Genomic DNA, 26,249 nt, shown 5'->3' on the forward strand with positions numbered 1-26,249 from the left:
AGCATCGATTATCTGACAGCTTAAGAAGGGGTTGCCGGATTTACAAAAATTTCATTACTCTTTGGTAATTTCGGTAAAGTCAAGTAGAAAGACAATAAATAAAATAATAATAGAATACGATGTTTCGATTGCAACACAAGCAACTATCATCAGGTACGAATGAATGAGAGAAACAAACAGTAAACTCAGAAATGCAATGCAATACAACCAAAGAATTGGCCAACACAACAGTCAACACCGCACCTGGATGATTACGTTCTTCCAAAGATTGCTAAATTTGAGAGAAGAACAAAACACAGACACGGAGACATAACGACAGACACACAAGCAGAGAGAGGGAGAACACACTGTCTTTGTGTTTCCGTGTCTGTGTTTTGTCTTCTCAAATTTAGCAATCTTTGGAACATCGTAATCAACCAGGTGGGGTGTTGACTGTTGTGTTGGCCGCCTCTCTGGTTGTATTGCATTGTATTTCTGAGTTTACTATGTTTGTTTTTCTCATTCATTCGTAAATGATGATGGTTGCTTGTGTTGCAATCAAAACGTAGTATTCTAATATTATTTTTTTTTTTTTACGTGACTTTACCGAAAGAACCAAAGAGTAATTCCTGCAGTCACGAAGGCTTCGAATCTAGTTTAAAAACATCATTATTAAAAATAGCTTATGAGCGTTTTACTACGTGAAATTAGCATAAATAAACATACACATAGACAAACATATATAATTTAAAAAAATACTGTATTTGCTGCACCGTAATTACCACTCCAATCTCGAATACTCTGCATGGGGTGATGTACATACTTTATTTTTTCAACAACATGAGTTTGATGATCGCCAGACTGATGCAGTCTTTAGACCGGTGCTGTGGCAAAAAAACGAATTACGCACACTTTTCGCCAGATCGCCTTATATGTTGTTTTATTTTTATTACTATTCTTATTAATTATTAATGAAAGTTCAGGATCTAAAATAACCCCAAGTTTGCACACCGCTTTTACCAACAATATTACAATCCAGCTAAAGGCTTTTAATCTTTTTTTGAATATAAGTTGCTCTTCTATAAACTTCATGATCTGTTTCTGTCCAAGTATTTTATTCTAAAGTTATGTTTGCTGCCTATACTTCAGCAATTAAAATGAAGGTGACTTCGAATAGTTTGTGTGGTCCTATCTGGCAATGTCAGGCACCAATCTTTGAGATCCCACTAGCTATCATGAATTGTCCATGTGAACATGACCAGCGTAGAAATCATCTCCATGTATCTCCACCAAAATGCAAAGTTCACATTCTTTAAGACTCCATATCCACAAAATCATTAATGTAGTGCTGGAAAAGGCGCTATTTACTTTCTAAATAGAATAAAACATTTCGATTTAAAGCTTTCGTGACTGCAAGGATTCATCTTCTTTGGTGCTTTTGGTAAAGTCACGTAGAATGAAAATAAAATAATAATAAATTAATATAATAAAATAACACAAAATTCTCAGGACGTTTCGGCCACAACACAAGTGGCCTTCATCAGGTGAAGGGACGAGACTGTCTGGAGGACAGCGCTGGAGCGAACACAGCCAAGCTCAGACCGCGACCTTTAAGCTGTGTGAGAATAAACAGAGCGCCTTGACAAAGGAATTAGCATAAAAATTAGCATTTAATTGGCGGACTTAGCATGATGAACGGTGTAGAGGGGGTGAACATGTGCAGACAGGCGAGGGGGGGGAGAGGGGTAGTTTACATATTGATGGTGTGAAAAGGGAATTTAAGCTGCTGCGAAGGTTTGGGATACCACTACTTGAAAAAATATACTGTACCACTGAAAATTAGTTTAATGTTTGGTTCGGATAATTTAGCATTGAAATAGCTGCGTGATTAGCTTGTGACTGGTCACAGAAATGGCTATGTTAAAGTCAAAGCCTACACATCCACAGAGGCACCTAGTACAAATCAAACAGGAGAATTTAGCATTGAATTAGCTGAGTGATTAGCTTGTGACTGGTCATAGAAATAGCTATGTTAAAGTCAAAGCCTACACATCTACAGAGGCACCTAGTACATGGACGCCAAAGGGGCTGCAACCAATCGACTATCATATAGTCAACCGATGTGAAAAAACCTAAGTCTAAATTACATCAATATAATAAATGTACTCAATATATTCTTCAATAAGCTGAGCTATTAACAGTAACTGGGTATACACTACACTATATAATGAATACCAAATAGTAAACCAATAAAAAAACTAAAATATAAACTACCTCAATGTTATCAATAGACTCTATATATTCTCCAATCAGCTAAGCTACCAACAATAAGTCGTTATATATCACAATGCTATATGGCGAAAAAATAAAACAGTTCATGTAGGAAGCAAGTGAACAATACCGCATTGTTTTCAGAAGTCATTGTTAGATAGTGCACGAGATCAGAGTCTTGCTGGCCAATGTAATTGAGAAGAGGTGGGATCAGGATATGTCACAGTACTTGATATGTCACTTCATGGATCCTCATACCTTCGGTGTAAACTTTTCCTTCTAAGATCTGAGCTACTGAGCCTTCAGCCAACACTACTTTCATCCCAAGTTTCAGCCAGACCACATCCTTTCATATGCCAACCGATTGTCCTCAGATAGTTTATATGTATGTATGTATGGTGAACTTATTTCCATATTGAAGCCATCCATTTTCAGTGTTATATGTTCCTGAAATTCTAGTATGAATAATTTCAACTCCAACATCTTAAAATACAGTTCTTGCTCTACAATCAAGATGGCAAACTTCTTATTGAGTCTATGTTCTACTGAGACATATCACTTAAGCACGTTGATAATCATGTTATGAGAAGTGTTCAGAATTTGAGCATGTATCTCACAGCAGTCACTTCAGGGTTGTTTTTGTTAGTTACATTCTAATTCAATTCTGTACAGATTATGATGAAAGCCAAGCTCACGCTGTCAGGCATTGCATCATCTTGCGGTTGGGCATACCACACAGAGATAAGACTTACAAGATCCTGCTTTAATTTTGTCCTCACCAATCCTAGCTGGAAAACTTTAATTTCAAATTTGTGAGATATTCAAGGATTTTCCTTTGTTAGCTTCACAGAGCTTAAAATTGTATCTGTTTATAAACCACCATATTGAAAATTTACCTTTTACATTTTCTGGATATTTCTACATTTTCAAAGCATACACCATTACAATGTTACATTAATAACATGGCAAAAAGTTCTGGAATTTTAAGTGTAGCTGATCTAGAGCCGAATAAATCACATTTTTTTTAATTTGGCAACCATCTTGGCCGCCATCTTCAATTATGTGTTTCAGGCCAAAAATATAGCTTGTCTAGAGCAGTTTTCATAATCGATGGGGTCGAATTACCATAATAACATCTGTTGCAAAGCCTGTTACATGATCTACCTCTTGCATCAACATTTAGGCTCTTTATAGAATTTGCTACCTAAACTAATAAGACTATAAACAGTAGCAAGACCATTGCCATTGGGATAAACGTTGAATAAAACAAATATAAACAATGTTATAGATTTTATTTAACACACACAATGACATCAAGCGAAAGTACCATATAAAAGGGTTTTTATAGTGCTGCCAGGTGAACTCCAAAACAGATTTCCTTGTACATTTTGTATCTATAACTCACAGATTCGCAACAGCAGCAGCATCATCATCAAACCTAGCCTCCTCATTAATCACTACCAGCAGCAGCAATAGTACCAATACCTGCAACAATGCAGCCACAGCATTCTGCCTTTCTCTCAAATCTCTGGCTTTTGGAGCCCTTTTTTATACAGCCAGCTAAGCCAATTACATATGCACAACCTGCATACATCTGCCCTCAACCACTAATCAGGTTGAGCATTGCTATTATGTAACCATCCCCTAGTCCGATTGGATGCGACTATTTCCTTGTTGTCAATCCCACAAGGACGTGAGTTTGCAAGAGTGGACAATGCCTCTCACAATAGCACATGTTATGCTGTTCATCCGTCATTATGTGACAAGTGACCCACCCTGTTGCGGACAATAAAAACAACCAAATAACAGCACTCTTGTTCCATACAAGTAGTGAGGTTGTAAAATTTAATGGATACTTAATTTGTCCATAATAAAGATGTTTTGGTTAGATTGTGTAAGTATAAATGTGTCGTAACCCTCCACCACCCGACATAGCCAATTTGTAAGTGATTTGTCACGTATATTAAATGCCAATTAGTTACTACTTCAGCCCACCAGTGTGTTGGAGAGTAAATTCACAACATTTACAATTTTTGTATGACGTTTTGCTAGTAATTACATCCAGCATCTTCGGGCTAAATGCTAAAATAGTGAAGCAATCCACCTGCTTCCGGTGTTAAATAGAGCAGGACGACGTCATCACTGAATCCATCAGGTACAGAGGTCAGAGGAGGAGGAGGAGGGGGAATTGTAATTATATATAATAGATTAGCAATGAGTTAATTAGTATGTGTTTCCCCTATAAGGAATTGCAATTGTAATATGTATTACTTAATAACGTGTTTCCAGGCCGCACGAAGCCTGTAGCTGTCAGAACGGTTTAAATTAGTTTTATTTCTCTCAATTTCAATGGTTTCTCGAATGAGTCTTGGCTTGTAATAATTAGTTTTGCACAACACTTCAACGTTATCAAAATCAATTAAGTGTCCTTGTTGGCAAGCATGTTCTGCTACTTTTTGATTTAAAGCTTTCGTGACTGCAGTCATTCATATTCTTAGCTCTTTTGGTAAAGTCACATTGAAGGGAAACAATAAAATAATAAAATATATATAACAAAAAAAATTCTCACGACGTTTCGACCATAACACAAAAAGTCGTCATCAGGTGTGTCGGTTTGCATTAATTTATTTAATTGTAAACGGTGTATTTATTTATTAAAAAACGTCAGCGCCACGCGCAGCGATTTGGCAGTTTATTTAGGACTAGTCCATCTATGTTCTGAAAAGAGGAGGGGGGAGACGAAAAATTAATGTATGGTGTCTGAAAGCGACTGTAAGCGTGAACAATCAATTAAGACCTGAAATGGTTTATCAAATATTTCCAATGATTGCTAAGCCAGAATCCATCTTCACGTTTGAAATTGTCTCTGTGCTTGTATATGTGGATAGCCTCATGAACGAATCTCTCATGGTAGCCAGATGGCTTACAAAGAACCTCTGTCTTGGAAAAGTCAATGTCATGTGAGCCTACTGAATTATAACAATAATCTGCCACTGCCGAGGTGTTGGTCCTACCGTGTTTAAGGTCTGCTTTGTGTTCACGAATGCGGTCTGAGACATGGCGTTTGGTTTCTCCAATGTAACTACTACAACAGAGGCAACTTAGTTTGTAGACACCAGGGTACTGTATGTCTGGAATCACATCTTTTACAGACGGAACCAGATCACGGATTTTATGTAATGTGTTGAAACGGACCTGGATCTTGTGTTTATTCAAGATTTTGGAGATCTTTTTTGTGATCCCCGCAATGTAGGGTAAAGTGATGGTTTTGAAAGGCTCCTCAAGAGGGTCCTTCTTCATGGTTTGAGTGATAGCTTTGCGGATTGTATAGTCGGAGTAACCATTAGCCTTAAGAGCTTGGTGTACGTGCTTGAGTTCACTGCCTATGTGTTCCTGGTCGGATATGCATTGGGCTCTATGATACAGAGTCTTGATGAGATAATTCTTCTGTGATGGATGGTGGTGGGAATCCGGTTTCAGATAAGCATCAGTATGGGTAGCTTTCCTGTAGACAGAGTGGCTCATTGAACCATCAGGTCTCTTTATTATTAGGACATCCAAAAAAGGTAACTTGCCATTTTTTTCGACTTCCATGGTAAATCTGATGGCTGGGTGTATGGAATTGATGTGGTCGAAGAATTGGTCTAGAGCAGGCCGGCCATGTGGCCAGATGACAAAAGTGTCTTCCACGTACCTCTTCAATAAGGTTGGGCGCAGAGTGGCAGTCTGGATGGCGTCAGTCTCAAATTTCTCAATGAAAATGTTTGCCATAACCGGAGATAGGGGGGAGCCCATTGGGGTGCCCTCAGTTTGTTCGTAGAAAGTTCCATTCCAAGTAAAGTATGTATCGGTTAAACAGTGTCTCACCATGGGGGGTACCTCAGTGTTTAGTCCTTGATGAACCAAATCTTCAGTGATTGCGATGGTGTCAGGTACAGGAACCTTGGTGAGGTACCCCCCCTGTTTAACCAATACATACTTCACTTGGAATGGAACTTTCTACAAACAAACTGAGGGCACCCCAATGGGCCCCCCCCTATCTCCGGTTATAGTTAACATTTTCATGGAGAAATTTGAGAATGACGCCATCCAGACTGCCACTCTGCACCCAACCTTATGGAAGAGGTACGTGGATGACACTTTTGTCATCTGACCACATCAATTCCATACACCCAGCCATCAGATTTACCATGGAAGTCGAAAAAGATGGCAAGCTACCTTTTTTGGATGTCCTAATAAAAAAGAGACCTGATGGTTCAATGAGCCACTCTGTCTACAGGAAAGCTACCCATATGGATGCTTATCTGAAACCGGATTCCCACCACCATCCATCACAGAAGAATTATCTCATCAAGACTCTGTATCATAGAGCCCAATGCATATCCGACCAGGAACACATAGGCAGTGAACTCAAGCATGTACACCAAGCTCTTAAGGCTAATGGTTACTCCGACTATACAATCTGCAAAGCTATCACTCAAACCATGAAGAAGGACCCTCTTGAGGAGCCTTTCAAAACCATCACTTTACCCTACATTGCGGGGATCACAAAAAAGATCTCCAAAATCTTGAATAAACACAAGATCCAGGTCCGTTTCAACACATTACATAAAATCCGTGATCTGGTTCCGTCTGTAAAAGATGTGATTCCAGACATACAGTACCCTGGTGTCTACAAACTAAGTTGCCTCTGTTGTAGTAGTTACATTGGAGAAACCAAACGCCATGTCTCGGACCGCATTCGTGAACACAAAGCAGACCTTAAACACGGTAGGACCAACACATCGGCAGTGGCAGATTATTGTTATAATTCAGTAGGCTCACATGACGTTGACTTTTCCAAGACAGAGGTTCTTTGTAAGCCATCTGGCTACCATGAGAGATTCGTTCATGAGGCTATCCACATATACAAGCACAGAGACAATTTCAACCGAGAAGATGGATTCTGGCTTAGCAATCATTGGAAATATTTGATAAACCATTTCAGGTCTTAATTGATTGTTCACGCTTACAGTGGCTTTCAGACAGCATACATTAATTTTCCGTCTCCCCCCTCCTCTTTTCAGAACATAGATGGACTAGTCCTTCTAAATAAAGTGCCAAATCGCTGCGCATGGCGCTGGCGTTTTTTTAAATTAATAAATAAACCGTAAACAAAATTAATGCAAACCGACACACCTGATGACGACCGTTTGGTGTATGGTCGAAACGTCGTGAGAATTTTTATTGTTTTATATATTTTTTATTATTTTATTGTTTCCCTTCAACGTGACTTTACCAAAAGAGCTAAGAATATGTTCTGCTACTGCCGATAGTCATGTATGAGAGGATGTAATATTTTGTTGGTGTTCTTTTAGTGTTACGCTAATGTTACGTCCCGTCTGTTCAATTTAGCATCTGCCACATTATCCGATACACACCTTCTGTTGATAACTTAGGCAATTCATCTTTAGTAAAAGATACTAGTTTTAGAATTTTGTGTACCATGCCAAATCTTACTTTGATTTGTTTTGCTTTTCCAAAACTCGAGCTAATTTATCGGTTACTCCTGCGATATATCGTATTTTACTTGTTTCAATAACCTGATCGCTTTCATAAGTATTGCTGTTCGATCTTGGTTTGGCATTCAATGCTCTGTTAATTTGAGCATTGTGTCCATTCAATCGTAGCGCTTCTTTAACATGTGTAATTTCTCTCCTCTGACTTTCACCATCTGACACTGTTTTAGCCCAATGTATGAGCGTCTTGATGAGAGGATTTATGTGCGGGGTGATGATGCAAATTTACATTCAGATAGGGATCAGTGTGCATTCCCTTTTGGTAAACGTTGTGCGTTATTTTACCATTTAGGCCGCGACCGAGCAAAATATCCAGGAAATGGAGTCTGTTATTCACCTACATTTCCATGGTAAACTGGATGGCTGGGCTTTGGGAATTGAGATGATTTAGAAATTCATTAAGTGTATCTATACCATGTGGCCAAACAACCAAAGTTTTATCTACATATCTAAACCAAAACGATGGTTTAATGTACTTAAAGCAAGTGCTCTTGCTTCAGAGTTTTCCATGTACAGATTCGCTATAGCAGTAGATAAAGGAGAGTCCGTTGCTGCTCCTTCCTTTTGTTTAAATAAATCACCTCTACATAAGAAATAGGTGTTATTTAGACAATGGTCAGCTAGTTTAGGAATATCTTTTGGTAAACCTGTCTTATTTACTAGCATATCGAGTACTTTAAGTGACTGATTAGCTGGAACCTTAGTACATAGTAAAATTACATCAAAGCTCACCAAAATATCATTAGGGTCAAGTTTATTAGTTTATTAGGGCTGTATTTGTTTAGTTACATATTTTGCTCATTTATATGTGGCGGAGCCTATTGTACAGTACTTACTATGGGTCATAATGGGATAACGATTTTATGAATCTTTGGTAGCCCGCCTTGGCTTAATTCGGTATTGCTCAGCCTTCTGAATTAATTAATTTGCATTGATTGCAGTAGTCTTACGTTCAAAATTTTTTGCTTTGCTAAAGCTAATATTTATTTTTGGTACTTTGCTATTCTGAATTATTTTGGCAATCTCATGCTAGTCATCTCTGCCTCATTATGTGGAAAGTGTCTTACTACTGATTCCACCTCAGCAATTATCTCATCCACGGGAATTTTACGTGGGGCAACGGCAATGTTAAGACCTTCATAGAGTACGTGGTTAAATCAGTGTTAGTTAAGTTCATTACAGTTTTGTTTTTAAATTGTTCGTTATTAGTCGGGAATTGTTTGTTATGAACTCAAGACAATGTATTAATTTGGTTAGCTTAAATACATTATCAGTTGATTGTTGTGTTATATTGTCGATTACGTATATTCCAATAATGTATGGATACACTATTGCTGATATGCAGGTGAAAGTTCTTTAGAGGTTCAGAAATGTGAGACAATTCACTCCTGTTATGCTGTATTCTCTCTAGTAACAATAATTTGCTAGGTTTGTTTAGTATTTGGTTAGCTTTAACAGACTTTACGTGACGTGTTATTTTAACTGCATTTGGTATGACCTTTGTGTAATTATTGTTCGTGTATTTCATTGTTTTTTTTTGTTGAGGCCCGGCTCTGGCTCCTTTCAGATTGTGGCGAGGAGAGAGGTGTAGCAGAGTGAACTTGGGGGGAGGCTAAATGGACATTTGCGGTACGGGGCCCACCCTAGCACGAGCCCTAATCTGGCTTATCCCAAAAACATCGAAAACCTACATGTAAAGTATTTGAATTTGTGTGTTATTATGAAACGTGTCTGTTCGCTGGTTGTTTGTGTGTAGGTGAGAACGGACGAACAACATCCACCAAATGAGCAGGGAGAGTTGGTGTACACAGCTCAGAAATATGCCTCTGCAAGTTATATGCACATCGATGTGGCACGAAGCCTGCGATTGGGCGATACCCTGAATGTATTTCTGACTGCCAAAACCATGCAGCTCAATGCTGTAACACACTTTACATACATGGTATGTGCAGTATTGGTGCAGTATTTCATTCAAATGTCATGACTTCCAGTAAGAAAAATTGTGCATTCCACTGATCTTAATAACTATTAGTAATGTACTAAATTTGGCAATTGCACAATTTAAGGCAGTCAAACATCTACAATATTGGGCAAATACCCCAATTTAGAAACATGACCTGTAAATTACTCAATTAGGATCACACATAGCAGCAAGATTGCCCTCTCCAGTGAAAACTTGTAAAAACCTTCCTAAGAAACTCTTGTTAAACAAGTGCTCTAAATCAAATCACAAAGGAAGGCAATGCTATGTTTCACAGTCTGCATGAGTTTCACAGCAAGGAGCGATGTTGCTATGTGTAATCCCAATTAAGTAATTTGTGAGTAATTTCTTAAATGTGGCGCTGGCACACAATGGCGGACTTTTTCCAAATGACATCACGGAATCTTTAACGTCCATGGTGAAGCAGACGCTTAGTATATTTATGGTTAATACACTGCGGTTAAAAACCAACAAGCAGGAAATGCAATACCACTGGGCCATATCACCACCTCAACATGTAAAACAAATCTAAAATAAAATAGTGATATTTATGACATTAGTGATTTGCAGTTAGCATTCGGCAGCTACCATGGTTATTACAGCAGGTGTATTAACTGTAATTACACACTGCCTGCTTTCAAAGCGGTTGTTAAATATCTCCTGCTCTCATTAGACGTGAGTAAGTATGGCATTGTGTGCTGGCTTCATAGTCCAAATTTGTAAAAAATATCACTCCATATTAGTAGACTATATCCATCAATGTAACACAGTGTATCCCTTCATGACAGCCCTGTGCCACAAGAATAGCACAAATACCTAATGTATAATTATATCCTGCCGAGTGGCAAGAGAGTGGAAGTCATCGAATTGTAACGCACGGTCCATCACCATATTCTTGGTTCTTTCGGTAAAGTCACGTAGAAGGGAAACAATAAAATAATAAAAATATTAAACATATATTTTTAAAACATATGTTTCCCTTCTACGTGACTTTACCGAAAGAACCAAGAATATGAATCCCTGCAGTCATGAAATCTTTAAATCAAAGGTCCATCACCAGTTACACTGTTCTGTCCTTAAGGAAACGTGGATCCTTCTCAGCATGTACCTTGAGCTCCTGGTGTATACCAGCCCGATGCTCTGTATGGTACTCGTATGTCAGAAGGTGCTATTATGGCCCGACTGCATAAGCTGCCACCCACCAGGGGGATGAGATAATGCAATTATGTCCCCAAGCCAACAGTTCAATGTCACTGTTATGGATCAAATTTAGCAGACACAAGTTTTTTGAGCAATGATATTGAGTTGTTTTTGATAAGTACCATCCTTCTTTACGCTAAAGCATATCAGATTGTTTCATACGCGATTCACGACTTGCATCACATCTCGCCATATTTAAAGGGCACCCCTATCTGTCAATTTGTGGCACACGGTGACTCAGTCTCTGGCCTACAAGTGGGTATTAGTCTGCAAGTAGGGGTCGGTTATTGATGTTGCGTTTAATCCCATTTGAGTAATTTGGAATACAAAATATTTTCGCTTGTCCCTTTAATGTGGCGTGCATTCAATTGTAGGTGCTGACTAGAGGCGTTATTTTGAAATCTTACCGCAAGACCAAAGAGTCTGGAGGAGGGCCGTCCCATGTCAGACTGCCCATCACACCCGACATGGCTCCTCGCTTCCGTATCGTGGCCTACTATATCCTGCCAGACGGCGAAATTGTCGCAGACTCTGTAACAGTGGAAGTCACTGAATTGTGCAAAAACAAGGTATGTGTGTAACATAAATGCTGTCATCACGCAAATCGCAGGCAGCATGATATTGTAGTGCACATATGTACATTCTGAGTTATCATGAGAAGCGAATGCTTTTCATGATTATTTTTGTGTCATTATTCTTGTGTGACAGTGAACTACCAACATATATATTTTAATAGATATATCTGTTTCAGCCCAATTTTTGTTCATGTGTCTTTTTTACTTAACTTATTGAAGAAGAAAAACTATTGTTAAACACAAGGAAAGTGTGTTTGGAATTTTCGGGGTTGGTTAAATGATAACCGCGAAACGAGAATAACCATTTTAGTAATCAATTACGAGTTATGAGAGTAACGAACCAGAAATCGTTTCCAGTGATCAAATCAAATCAAACTTTACTTTTATACATGCTACACTATATGATACGTAACAAATGATACGTTAAAAAATTACATACATGATAATGAACTACAAGTAGAATAAAATGCATAATAAACACGATAAAAGCATCGTAATTAAAAACCAATCTAAAAAGTAATATTTTTAAGGTGCCACCTCGGCCGGTTGGGCAATCTAGGCGAGACCAGAAGTTATGCAGGGGACTAGCCTCACCAAGGCACTCTGTTAAGTTAGTAGTTTGTACTATAGCGTCGATATATACTATTATAGAGTCGGTATATACGACTATAGAGTCAGTTGATACTCCTGTAGAGTAGAGAGATACGACTGCAGAGTTAGTATATACTGCTATAGAGTCAGTATATACTGCTATAGAGTTAGTAGATACTGCTATAAAGTCGATGAATGCTATTATAGAGTCGGTGGATACTACTACAGTTAGTAGATACTAATATCGTAAGTGTACACTACTGTAGTGATAGTCGATACTACTAGAGTCAGTATATACGTACAACTATAGTGATAGTAGATACTACTAATTGTCAATATATACTCCTTTAGTGATAGTAGATACTATTAAATTGAGTATAGACTACTGTAGTCATAGTAGATACTACTACAGGCAGTATAGACTACTGTAGTGATCATAGACACTACTACAGTCAGTATATACTACTGTAGTGATAGAAGACACTACTATTGTCATTATATACTACATTAGTGATAATATACACTGCTATAGTCAGTATATACTACTGTAGTGATAGAAGACACTACTATAGTCATTATATACTACTGTAGTGACAATATACACTACTATAGTCCTTATATACTACTGTAGTGATAGTAGATACTACTATTGTCAGTATATACTGCTATTAAGTCGGTAGATATTGCCATAGAATTAGGAGATACTATTATAGTCAATATATACTACTGTAGTGATAGTAGATACTACTATAGAGTCAGTATATACAACTGTAGTGATAGATACTACTATAGTAAATATATTATACTGTGGTGATAATTGATACTACTATAGTCAGTATATACTGCTATTAAGTCGTTATATACTTCCTATAGATTTTGATTTGAAACTTTCGTGACTGCAGGAATTCATATTCGTTGGTTCTTTCGGTAAAGTCACGTAGATAGAAAAATAATAAAAATAAAGTGAATACAAATTAAAAACAAATAAAAAAATATAAAAAATACTAATGTAGACTTTAGCCTGGGTTTTAAGCTTGGTGAGTGTATTGGCAGTCTATAATATAGACTGTAGCAATGGTTATTAAACTGAGTGAGCGTACTGGCAGTTTAGAATGTAGACTGTAGTCTGGTTTTTAACCTGAGTGAGCATACAGGCAGTCTATAATGTAGACTTATTCTTTGGTTCTTTCGGTAAAATAATACAAATAAAATAAAATATCAAAAAACCATGACGTTTTGATTACAACACAAGCGATCATCTTAAGGAGGAAAGAGCAGGAGGTCACTGAAGTCAACCGTTTTAAAATGTTTCAAAAAAGTGGGTGTGGCATAAGCGCTCTGGCAGTGGAAGCATGGAACATGCAGTACTAACAAAACGTCTTGGTCTCAGAACGATGTTGGCGGGGTATATATGCCCTGGGGTAAGGTAACAAGAAAACACAAATCAAGTCATGCCTTGACCTGTGCTACTTTGACAAGAGAACGCAAATCAAGTCATGACCCAAAGTGGTTGATGACATCTTCCAATGATTGCTGAGTTTGTACCCATCTTCTCGGTTGACATTGTGTCTGTATACATGGATGGCTTCATGAACGAATCTTTGTTGATAGCTAGTGGGCTTGCAAAATACCATGGTCTTGGAGAAATCAATTTCGTGTGAGCCAGCCGCATTAAAAAAATGATCAGCCAGGGCAGAAGTATTGGTCCTACTTTGTTTCAAATCTGCCTTATGCTCACGAACACGGTCTGAGACATGTCGCTTAGTTTCCCCAATGTAACTTCTGCCGCAGTCACAGCTTAGTTTGTAGATATCGCGGTATTGCATGGCAGGGGTCTTGTCCTTCACAGATGGGATCAGATCATGCATTTTATGTACTCTGTTAAATCGGACCTGGATCTTGTGTTTGATCATGATTTGGGAAATATTTTTGGTAACCCCTGCTATGTATGGCAAGGTGATGGTTTTGATTGGGTTCTTAGATGGTTCTCTCCCAACGGTTGAGGTGATAGCTTTACAGATTGTGTAGTCCGAATATCCATTCATCTTGAGGGCTTGGTGTACGTGCTCCAGTTCACTGGCTAGGTGGTGATGGTAGGAAATGCAACGAGCCCTATGGTGTAGAGTTTTTATGACGGAATTCTTATGGGCTGGATGGTGGTGGGAGTCAGGTTTTAGATAGGCATTCGTGTGGGTGGCTTTCCTTTAGACAGTGTCCCAATGAGCCATCTGGTCTCTTTTCGATTAAAATATCCAAGAATGGTAACGTGCCATTTTTTCCACCTTCATGGTCAATTTGATGGCTGAGTGTATGGACTTGATGTGGTTGAAGAATTGGTTCAGAGCTGGCAGGCAATGTGGCTAGATGCCAAACATGTCATCCACGTATCTCTTCAACAAGGATGGCAACTGTCTCAAAAAATTTCAAGGAAACATTTACTATCACTGGAGATAAGGGAGAACCCATTGGGGTATCTTCAACTTGTTTGTAGAATGTACCATTCCAGGTGAAGTAAGTGTTGGTGAGCCAGTGTCTCACCAGGGCCGGTACATCAGCATTCAGTCCTTGTTGAACCAAATCTTCAATTATTGCAATGGTAACTTTAGTAAACAAAGAAACTACATCGAAACTGACAAGCATTGAAGCTGAAAGCTTTAAGTCAATATTTAAGTGAGTAAGGCAATAAAAAGTGAGTACAAAGTGATTAACGCTATGTTTGCCTCAGCAAGTAACTTTAACAATTACCAATTAAATACACAAACCCACCTATACAATATTTCCACTACCTACTAATGTACATTAACAACGGGGAGAAGGGTGTGAGTACAGAACAACACGAGAGAGAGAAAAACAGTGCAATGAACTGCGACCGCTCGGAATCCCCTTCATCAGCAACATCTCCCACCCTCACCGTGTAACAACACCCGCAAGCACAATAAAGGCTAGGTTCAGCCAATAACCGATATGGCTTCCTGAGTGCGACAACCAACAGAGGGTGTGGGAGTGTGTGCATGGGGATCACGAAACCCAAAGAGTTTTTGGATGAGTCCTCGTCGCCGGGCATCAAGGTGCGGTAGACTCGCTCTCCCTGGAGGTCCCAGGGGGAATATGCAAATGTCCTGTCGATCCCGGCTCCTCATGAAAAGCAGTAGGCTGGGTCGAAGGGTTCTCCTCTCCCGAATCCAGTGGCGATGGCGCAGGCGGCGGCTTGGAGGACGTCAGGTGTGCGGCACCTGAGGATGGGTTGAGATTACTCCGTTGAGAACCACCTTCAGCGGTCACACATTCTGGCTCGTCGGACACATCTGATACTCGGCCCCTGCGGTGTGGTGATGGAACGAACTTGCGCAGTGCGATGAAAGGTTTCAGGCGCGAGGGATGTACAAACCATCTCCGCCACCTTAAGCGGATCTGGACACACTGGTCGAACGATCCGAACCGCATCAACCGGCCCTCTCCAAGGTTTGAACAATTTGGGCGACGTACCCACTGGTACCTGTGGACAGTGCAACAAGGCTCTGTCCCCAGGTGCCCACTCATGTGTATAAACACGGGAACCCCTCAGCCACTCATTAGCCAATTGGCGCAAATCGGAATTTACCCTAGAGGCTTCCCGTGCTTCCGAAAGCTTTTGAAGGGTGAATCACAGAGTCGCTTTGTCAGGCGCGGCTTGTAACTGAATATCAATCGGGGGTCGTGTTCTCTTCCGTACATAAAAAAAAAAACGGTAAGTAGCCGGTGGATGCATGAGGGGCCATCCTATATGCAGATAGGACTCCGGGAATGTGTTAATCCCAGTCGAGTTGGGACTCCTTGACCTGGTGGCTCAACATGGACGTCGGAGTCTTGTGTAGGCGCTCAACCATGCCATCTGTCTGCGGGTGGTACAGTGACGTGCCCACTTTCTTTGTTCCCATCAAATCGCATACCTCCCGAAACATCTTTGAAGAACAATTTCTGCCCTGGTCAGCCAGAAGACGCTTGTGAGCACCCTTGTCCATGACATAGCCATTGAGGAATGCCTCAGTCATCGTCGCCGCTGACTGGTTGGGGAGCGGCCAGGCCACAGGCCATCATGAAAAATCATTCACGCAGGAAACCTGAATCAATTGTAATGGTGGACAACAGGGTTTTGCCGGCGGCTTCCGCCGTGCACAATGCACACACCCCTTAAACAAATTAGCGACATCCTCAGCCATGCCAGGTCAGAAGAATTCCAACTTAAGTGTGGCCAGTGTCTTATGCACACCTAGGTGTAACAAGTGCTTGTGTACTGCCCAAATGACCTTGACCCGTAGGGCAGTGGGCACAACAATATTGTATCTGCGCAACCCTCTGTCCCAATGCATGAGCAATCCGCCTCTAAGAATAACGGAGGTGATACCCCGTTAATCCTCGCCCCCCTCAGGCTCTCTGGCACGGCGTCACAGTTTATGCAGAGAAGCATCCTACACCTGGAGGCGTCCCAATTGCGCGTGGTCCAACCCAATGACAGCGTCACTGGCTGCTGGACCCTTGGCCAACTTCGATTTTCGTACTTCGGATGACGCCACGAGGGGAGGGGATGAGGGCTCGGCGGCCGGCTTACAGCACCTGGAGCCCAAAAAGCATGTGCACCCGCCGCTTATTGGTAATCGGGACAGGGCATCCGCGTTCGTGTGACGGGATCCTTTGCGATAGGTAACCTTAAAGGGGTAATCCTGGAGGACCTCTAACCAGTGGTAGAGTTGGCTAGACGACTGATCAACACGCAGCGCGTACTGTAGCGCTGCGTGGTCAGAGCGCACTTCAAAGTGTCGACCGTACAAATAGGGGCGATACTATATATTCTTGGTTCTTTCGGTAAAGTCACGTTGAAGGGAAACAATAAAATAATAAAATATATGAAAACAATAAAATTCTCACGACATTTCAACTGCAACACAAGCAGTCATCATCAGGTGTGAAAACCAACGGCAAGAACATTTGAAAGAAGGGGCAATACTGTTGCACAAAAACCACAATGGCCAACAGTTGTTGTTCGGTCGGAGACAACACCCGTATGCGACAACGCTCTCTATGCCATTGACAACTTGGGACAAAAGAGCTCCAATTCCGGTGTTACTAGGGTCTGTATCAAGAACAAACGGCAATGAAAAATCGGGGTAGCAGAGCGTAGGGTCATTCACCAAGCCATCCCGGAGCGCAACAAATGCGGCCTCCTCCTCCTCCCCCCAATGAAATTCATGACCCTTAGCTATCAAGGCATGGAGAGGCTTAGTGATAGTAGCAAACCCGGGAACAAAACAGCAGTAATAGGATGCGCATCCTATGAAACCGCGAACCTCCCCCACCAACGTGGGGATTGGCCAAGTTCGGACACACGCCGTTTTGTCTGGGTCAGTTGCAATACCCGATTCACTTTGTGGCCAAGATACCGAACTGATTTCTGGAGGAAGTGACATTTCTGCGGTTTGAATTTCAGGTTGGCCGCACGCATTTTGAGAAAGACAGCGCTTAGCCATTGCAGGTGTTCATCAAACGTATGGCTGAAAATGATGACATCGTCGAGGTATATCAAGCACGAGTCCCACTGGAGACCAGCCAGAACCAGTTCCCTTAATCACTGGAACATGGCCGGTGCGCAATGAAGACCCATCGGAAGCCGATTAAATTCGAACAAGCCTTGTGGAGTACGAAAGTCTGTCTTAGGCTTAGAGGCAACGTCTAGTGGCAACTGCCAGAATCCGGATAGGAGATCGAGAGTGCCAAAGAACCGCGCTCCGGCCAAAGCATCCAGTGAGTCATCCATTCGAGGTAAAGGGTACGCATCAGCAACAGAGACCTTATTAAGCTTACAGAAGTCAACACAAAAGCGCAAGCTTCCATCATGCATTTTAATAAGCATGATTGGTGCTCGCCATGGGCTGGTGGATGGTGAAATAATGTCCGCGGCTCACATTTCGTCAACCGCCAGCCTAACGTGTTCTTTTTCCACAGGCCTCAGCTGGTAGGGATTCTGCCAAATGGGAGTGGTGTCAACCATATCAATGTGATGACTCAAAAGCATAGTGCATCCAATATCAAATTTTCCTTTACTTAAAACATCAGAAAAATCGCGCAAAAGAGCCCGCAGCTTCTCTCTCCGGACCTCGGACAATTCCGCATTCTCGGAACAAAGCTTCTCTATCCACCCCTCATCAGGTTTCTGACGCGGCCGCGTATTTGATGCAGCACCCACATTTCCAACAATGCTTCCCTCAGGAAGTGCTGTGGACACATGAGCTAGCACGGTACCTTCCTGGATAACCGACGTGTCTAACCCAGCGTTAAGGACCTGAATCAAGGGTTCCTGGTCATTGGATACCAACGTCTGTGCCAACACCAACGCCAAACCACGACTGACTTTATTAGCAGGACCTTAGAGAAGTCTTCCCGGCGTCGTCCCTCAGTCTAGCGGCTTCGGCAATTACAGGGGAACCAGAATTTGCGCGCCGGGGGGAATCATCACCGTCATACACACATGTGCTTGCACGGTAGCATTAGCCGTGCATAAGCGGGTAGGAGAAGGCAAAAATGCCATTCGATGGCCAGATGGTAATTCCAGGCACCCCTGGTCAATCAAGATTTTTAGGGGCATTCTTCCCAAAAAATCAGTCCTGAGCAAGCAAGGAATAGCAAGGGACGTCGAAACAACAACAACCTGTCCTGTCAATTTAACATCCACAATGCATACCTCCGTTGTTATTTTCCCAATAAAGTCCAATGAGCCGCCGTTTGTGGTGAAGCATGGAGCTTCTACAGGGCATAAGGAACGACGTTTAGGGGGCAAGATATTGTAAATCAATTCTGGCTGCTGATGCACCGGTGTCAACGAGCATCCTAATTTCTAGCCCTTCTATCAGCCTGATAACAGTGGATGAACCCGCGGTTGCGGCTACCACTCGATGGACCAGCTCCGACCACTGACCCGGTAGAAGTGTCCGGCTGGCCCGATCAACATCCAAATCATCCCGCCCTGACGCACGATGGGAACGAAACTCGAACGCACGAGATGGGTGAGGTGGATTCAGGGGCTGAGTGTGGAATGTGTCGCGACTCGCAGTGGAGCGAAGGACGGTCGGGCGAATGACGGCGGTGGTCCGGGGAGGCGTCGTCATGGTAAGCGGAAGCCAAACGAGACGTGTCCCCTGCAGGCCGCAGCTGAAGCATACGACGGGGCAGCTCCCAGGACGAGGAGATGTCTTCCAGCATCGCTGGTCGTCCGCCCGCCACACCATGCCGTCCCCTTGCCCGCCTCCACTCTGGGTCGATGCGCAAGCTGTTAGGGGCCCCATATCTTCAGGTGTATCCATCCCTTTGTGGGACGCAGGACACGCCACCAACCCCTATTGCCGTTGCAGGAGCTGGTGACCCTGAATGCATTTTGCAACCCTTATGGACGAAAGATCATCGTCGTCCATGGCTGGCAAAATAATGTTGAGGTCCTTAGCCAAAGCCAGCAGTCTATCAAGGACCGACGAGTGGACTCTGTCGTGGTCCATTCTTCTAAAAGCAGCCTTCGCAAGTGCCAAAAGTGCGCTACAGAAGGTAAGGGGAGTCTCGGTATTCCCTATCTTTTGCGTAGCGAACTTGTTGCACACGTTGGACAGTGGCTCGTAAATGTAATTTTTTTCACGAAAGGAAGTCGTTGCCGGAGAGATGGGACGTCAACCGGCAATTTCGTGGAAACTTCTAATTTGGCGAGTCCCGCTCTCCGCTCTTTGGAGAAGATGACGGCTGCATGCGTGAAATGGCAGCGGGAACTTCGTTGCTGCGTGGCTCCGCTGCGCCACTTCCACCACTGGCTCCACAATGTGGAGCTCCGCGAGGATGGACACCGGGGTGTGGAGGAGCTCCGCGAGGTGGCCATGTGCAGCCTCGAGCAGCCTCCCCATCGACGTGGAACAGTCACGTGGCCGGTCGGTGCTCTGCTCCACCGGAAATGCTTCACCTCCCTCCTCCGGGGCTGTTTGCGGGATGAGATCTTCGTCGTCATCATCATCTAATGTCCTGGTATATAGTTTGTGGCGCGTAGACATAGTCTAACGGCTAGCTAAGTAAACAAAATCGCGTTTGGCCACTCCTGACACCAGTTGTAGTTGATTCAACTGTGTTCCAGACGTACTTCTTGGAGGCAATACATATTTATTTACACCAACACATTAACACAAAGGGGTTACTGCCCCTTCACCAGATAACCGAGGGTGGTGGATTACCAGGCTAACTATGCTATTTACTGGGAGTAGCTACAACAGACAGGACCCTGGTTTGGGTGCTCGTCCACATGTTGGTGACTTCTTCTCTTGGACGTAGATCGTAGATCTTCAAACGATGACAGCAACGCAGAGCCCCGGTCCCTGGTGGGTACCCGGTTTATATGCTCCTGGGTCTTAGCTGGCTCCGCATTTAGCCACATGGTTTCTCATCCCTTCCCGTAGGATCTTTCCCCTGACAAGTGATCACCCCCTAGCCCCCGCCTGGGGGCCTTGTGTAGATCTTACCCGGCACGTGCTTTCTGGGGTCAACCAGAGTGCCGTGGCCCAGGGTAACCTCATCCCATGGCTGACCCTCTCACACTTCCTTCGGTAGGAGTCAGCACACCATGCGTGGTGGCACAGCGCTATTCCAGCACTCACCGAGCCCCCTCTAGGGCTGGTGCTACACCCACCTACGGGGTGTCCGCGATGACAATGCATCGCACGCCATGCCACGCTAGAGCCGGCATTAATCAGCATCATTCACGATGTCGCTACATACGTGATGTCCGTGATGTGAGTACATTGCACGCCATGCCCCTCTAGGGCCGGTACCACATAGTGACATCTGAGATGACATCTGAGATGTCACTACACTACTATTTAGTCAATGGATACTACTACAGTCAGTAGATACCACTACAGTCAGTAAATAGCTACATCATGGGACCTCCTTTGCCAGTACCAAAATATGAGAATAGGTTTTCCCCTTTATTCTGGCAACAAAAAAGGTGTTCAGATGTTAAAACACCAAACTAAAACCTTTTGCAAGGAATCATGTCTGCATTAACCACAATACTTGTGGTCAGAATGCAAACAAAAAACATACTCTGATAATATATGCATTGTCTTTGAAACTGATTGGTCCACACCAGAGACGGCTTTCTTTTGAGCCTAGTCTCAAACAGTGTGCAAATATTATCAGAGTATGTTTTTTGTTTGCATTCTGACCACAAGTATTGTGGTTAATGCAGACATGCACCCGACTCAAGAGCCGCATGGCTCACAGGGCTATACCTAATAAATTAAACTTGAAACTTGATTGCTTGTAAAAGATTTCAGTGGTGTTTTGACATCTTAACACCTGTTTTGTTGCCAGAAAAAAGGGGAAAACCTATTCACATAGTCAGTAAATACTGCTACAGCTACAGTCAAGAGATATTAATCTAGAGTTAGTAGATACTACTAAAGTCAGCCGATACTACTATATAAAGTCAGTAGATACTTCTGTAGAGTTAGCAGTTACTACCATAGTCAGTGGATACTACTATACAGTCATTAGTTACAACTATAATGTCGGTCGATATGACTATAGAGTTGGTACATACTACTAAAGTCAGTAGTTACTACTATAGTCAGTAGATACCACTACCGTCAGTAGATACAACTACAGTCAGTATATACAGTACTGCTGTAGTGTCAGTACATACGTTTTTAGAGTCAGTACATACGTTTTTAGAGTCAGTCGATTATGGTATAGAGTCAGCAGATACTGATATAGAGTCAGTAGATACTAATATAAAGTCAGCAGATACTGCTATAGTCAGCAGATACTGCTATAGAGTTAGTAGTTACTACTATGTTCAGTAGATACTACGATAGAGTCGGTAGATACTACTGTAGAGTCAATAGATACAACTATTGTTAGTCGATACTATTGTAATGAGCGACTTCCGCGACACATCGTGTAGAGGGTACTCTTATTTATTTCACATACAGGCACAACACAGGCCAACTCTATCTTCTTCCTTTTCCAAGTACAACACTTAGATGTTAGCATCCCTACAGGCTACACACATGGTCGATCATCCGCCGTGGTTCCACCCATCCACTCCTGGCCTCACCGCTGGCTGACAGCATGCCGGTAAGGGTGGTGGAACTCAGCAGGAGATCTGCCACGTGGCCGGATGACGGAGAGAGATGACGGCGAGCAGCGACGCAGTCTAGACCCAAGAATCCACACACCAACCACGAGTCTGCCCCCGCTTATATTGCCACAGGCACGGCTACGCTCCTCCTCTGGCCACGCCCTCTCGTGGAACCTTCCTGCCGGTTCCTGGAGTATCTTGGCCAGCCCTGCCTCTTACCTTTGGCCCAGATGCCTCTTCCTTTGGGATTGGATGATGTTAAAAGTGGTGCCCGTACCTGTGCTTCCCTTTTCCAACTAGCAGGTGTCATGTCATTACATCACCCCCCCCCCCCCCCCCTTAATAAAAAATGTAGCCATCCCGGCTAATACTTAATTAACATGTAAGTGCACCCATGTGCAGGATAAAATCGACAATAAAGAGCTATAAAACGGACTCGAGTCATTCTTCTTAAAGGGCGGAACAACCCGCAGAACAATTAAAACTTATTAATGAGGGAACACGGAGAGAAGGGAAAATAACACAAGGGAACAAGACAGAGAAATGCAACAGAACTCAACAAAACCCACAACTTCTCCGCCATTCCCGAGAAAATCCCAGAATAAGGAATCAACGGAATCGCAGGCATTTGGACCGAGTTCACGATGCCGGTCCATCAACGGGGATGGTCACCCGCTCCTGCTCGGATGGCATGCACACCACCGGAACAGCCGGAGATGCGGGCTACAACACAGGAGGCACAGGAACAGCAGGCTCAGTGGCAGCAGGCACATCCTCGATCCCGGTGAGGCCTCGAACCCCATCCATGGTCACAGGCTCGTATGCTGTGGGCGGCAAGACACAATCCTTCTGACGCACGCCCTCCGAATGCACCCTCCCCGGCCCGTTGGACACATCAGACACCGGCAGACCAATTGTTGGGGATGAAAAGGCAATCCGTGGAGGAACAAACGGCTTCAACCGAGAAGGATGGACAAAACCAACGGCGACGGCCCATCAGAATACGCACACATTGTGGCCGTTTAACCTCGACCACTGTCCACGGGTCTTTGCCAGGGCTTATGCAGCTTAGGCATTGTACCAACCAGCACGTGTGGGCAATGTGACTATGCTCTGTTGCCAAAGGACCATGGTAGCATGTGATCTCGTTTCCCCACAATACGTTCATTGTGCGCCTGTGCTTTGGCATCGTTAACTCTGGCCACCTCTCGAGCCATGGAAATACGTTGTAGGGTAATTTTCACTTGCTCAGACAATTTGGATTTATCCTAATCCAGTGACAAACCCAATTGGGCATCTTTAGGGGGCACATTCTTCCTCCCATAAATGAGAAAAAACGGCAAAAATGCCGTGTATGAGTATAAGGGGCCATCCTATATTTGGCGAATACACTCAGAACATGCAAATCCCAATCCGTTTGCGCTGACAGAGTGTAGTGGATTCGAATTAGGTGCACACACGACTCCTTGGGAGGCAACACTTATTTATTAGAACGGTAAGTAATATAACACTGTACATAAGGTGGTGACCACCGACCTACTCTAGCTAACACACACTTCTCAGATACTCTAGCGTGACCCAGCCAGGTGGGCTACTGGCAGGTCCGCTGACTGGAGGCTTGACTCTTCTTGGCGTCTTCATGATGCATCTTCACTCTTGATACGGGCAGCCTCGAACCTCGTGAGGAGGCTGCTTATATGGGCCTCGGCGTGCCGGGCCCCGCCCCGGCCACGCCTCCCTTCGAGAACCCTCTCGAAGCCCCCCTGCTGTCCACGTGCCCCCTGAGGTGCCCCCTAGGCCCCCGGCCCCCACTGGGGTCCAGTCACGTGTCCAGCCCGGGTCATAGAGAGTGCCACGGCCTCACACCACCCTCGTGGCCTCCTGAGTCCAGAACCGGCCCTGGCGTCATTCCCGCCTCCAGCCGGGATGACGTCATGTGTGTGTGTAGACCCGCGTGGTCATGATGCTCCTCCGCATTGTGACGTCACACTTGTGAAACCGAAATGGATTGTAGCGGAGGATGCAACTTCCGCTGCGGCGGTTTCCTGCACACACATTCGGCACATCTTTGGACCACCCTGTAAACATCAGCGGTCATCCCCGGCCAACAATAATCACGCTGTAATGTCAGCAAAGACTTCCGGACACTGAAGTGTAACAGTTTATCCTCGAGCACAACACGAACCAGGTCACCCCGAAGAGCAGTGGGGACGTCAACACATCAAATGGTCATCATGAAGGGCCAATCGAGGCCAATCAACCGACGCGGGAGTTTTCTGTTCAATTTCTGTGCGACGCCACAAGACCCATAGAGAATCATCATTTGACTGCTTGTGCATGCAAGCAGAGCGTGCAAGCTTCAAAAAGCTATCGGCAGGCGCAACCGCCCCAGCGGGCTCTGAGTCAGCAACTGCAGACATGACGGTAGCTGGCCTGCACCTGATGAACATAGACAATGAGGCGATTGAAGCAAATAGGACAAGGCATCTGCATTACAATGTCGAACACCTTTCCGATATATCACGCGGAACGATAATTCTTGTAGAATTTCAAGCCATCGGAAAAGTTGGCCAGAAGGTTGTTCGACCTTCAGGGAATACTGGAGGGACGCGTGATCCGTGTGAACAACAAACTCCCTGCTGTAGAGGCAAGGCCTGTATTGTCGATTTAAATAAATGATGGCCAATAATTCCCTACGAGTGACACAATAACGACGTTCCGCGGGGGAGAGGACATGGCTGCTATACGCGACCACCTTCTCAATCCCGTTCTTAACTTGAGACAAAACGGCGCCTATGCCCGTGTCACTGGCGTCAGTGTCAAGGATAAATGGCAGGGAGAAATTTGGATATTCGAGGGTGGGCACATCAGCCAGCCGTTCACGAAGGGCTAGGAATGCAGCCTCTTCTTCCGGTCCCCACTGGAACCTCTGCATGCAAGGGTTTGGCGTCCTTAGCAAATTGCGGTACAAACCTGTGGTAGTACGACGGAAATCCGATGAAACTGCACACATCACCCACGCATTTGGGGGTCGGCCAATCGCGAACGCAGGCCGTTTTCTCTGGATTCGTGGCTATGCCCTCAGCTTTAACAATGTGACCCAAATAGCTTACCGAATTCTGTACCAAATTACATTTTGCCGGCTTAAATTTTAAATTGACTGAGCGCATCCGAGCAAAAACAGATCAGGCGTCGGAGATGTTCGTCAAAAGTACGGCTGAACACAATGACATCGTCCAAATAAATGAGACAAGAGTCCCACTGCAAGCCAGTCAAGACGAGTTCCATGAGTTGCTGAAAAGTGGCCGGAGCCGGATTCAAGCCCATCGGAAGGCAATTAAATTGAAAGAGTCCCTGGGGAGTGCGGAATGAGGTTTTTGGCTTCGATGATTCGTCAAGAGGAAGCTGCCAAAACTCCGATAAAAGTCGAGAGTGGAAAAAAACTGACCACTGGGCAAGGCATCCAGGGAGTCGTCCATGCCCGGCAGTGGGTACGCGTCTGCCACAGAAACTTTGTTCAACTTACGGAAGTCAACACAAAACCTAAGATTGCCGTCCTTTTTCTTAACAAGCACGATGGGTGTTCCCCAAGGGCTATGAGATGGAGAGATAATAGCGGCGGCCAACATGTCGTTGACCGCCCGATGCACACGTTATTTTTCTACTGGAATCAAATGGTACAAGTTCTGATGAACAGGGCCAGCCTCCCCTGTGTCAATATGATGCTGCAACAGGGAGGTCTGACCGAAATCAAATTCGCTCTTGCTGAAAACGTCGGAGAACTCGCACAAGATCGAACGCAAGCCTTTCTGTTGATCAAGAGACAACTGTGACTTCTCCTGATACAGCGCTTCAGCCTATATCCCATTTGCGACCCAATGTGGTCTACTGCACTGACAACACTCTATGGCACGACGGCATCGTCCTCACAAAACACGGTAGTGGTGTGA

The 26,249-nt window shown here is 43.7% G+C and overlaps 1 protein-coding gene across 1 annotated transcript in view; it reads left to right on the forward strand.

Moving 5' to 3' along the window:
• LOC116942275 (complement C3-like) overlaps window positions 1-26,249 on the forward strand; it is a 329,249-nt gene that overhangs the window by 88,294 nt on the left and 214,706 nt on the right. Inside the window, exons 12-13 of the mRNA XM_076066949.1 lie at window positions 9,565-9,750; window positions 11,364-11,558. Coding sequence (XP_075923064.1) covers window positions 9,565-9,750; window positions 11,364-11,558 — 381 coding nt within the window. The remainder of the gene's footprint in view (window positions 1-9,564; window positions 9,751-11,363; window positions 11,559-26,249) is intronic.

This window comes from Petromyzon marinus, chromosome 14 (genome assembly GCF_048934315.1).
Source record: "Petromyzon marinus isolate PM22_M1 ecotype Great Lakes invasive population chromosome 14, UKy_Petmar_22M1.pri1.0, whole genome shotgun sequence".
NCBI classification, from domain to species: Eukaryota; Metazoa; Chordata; class Hyperoartia; order Petromyzontiformes; family Petromyzontidae; genus Petromyzon; species Petromyzon marinus.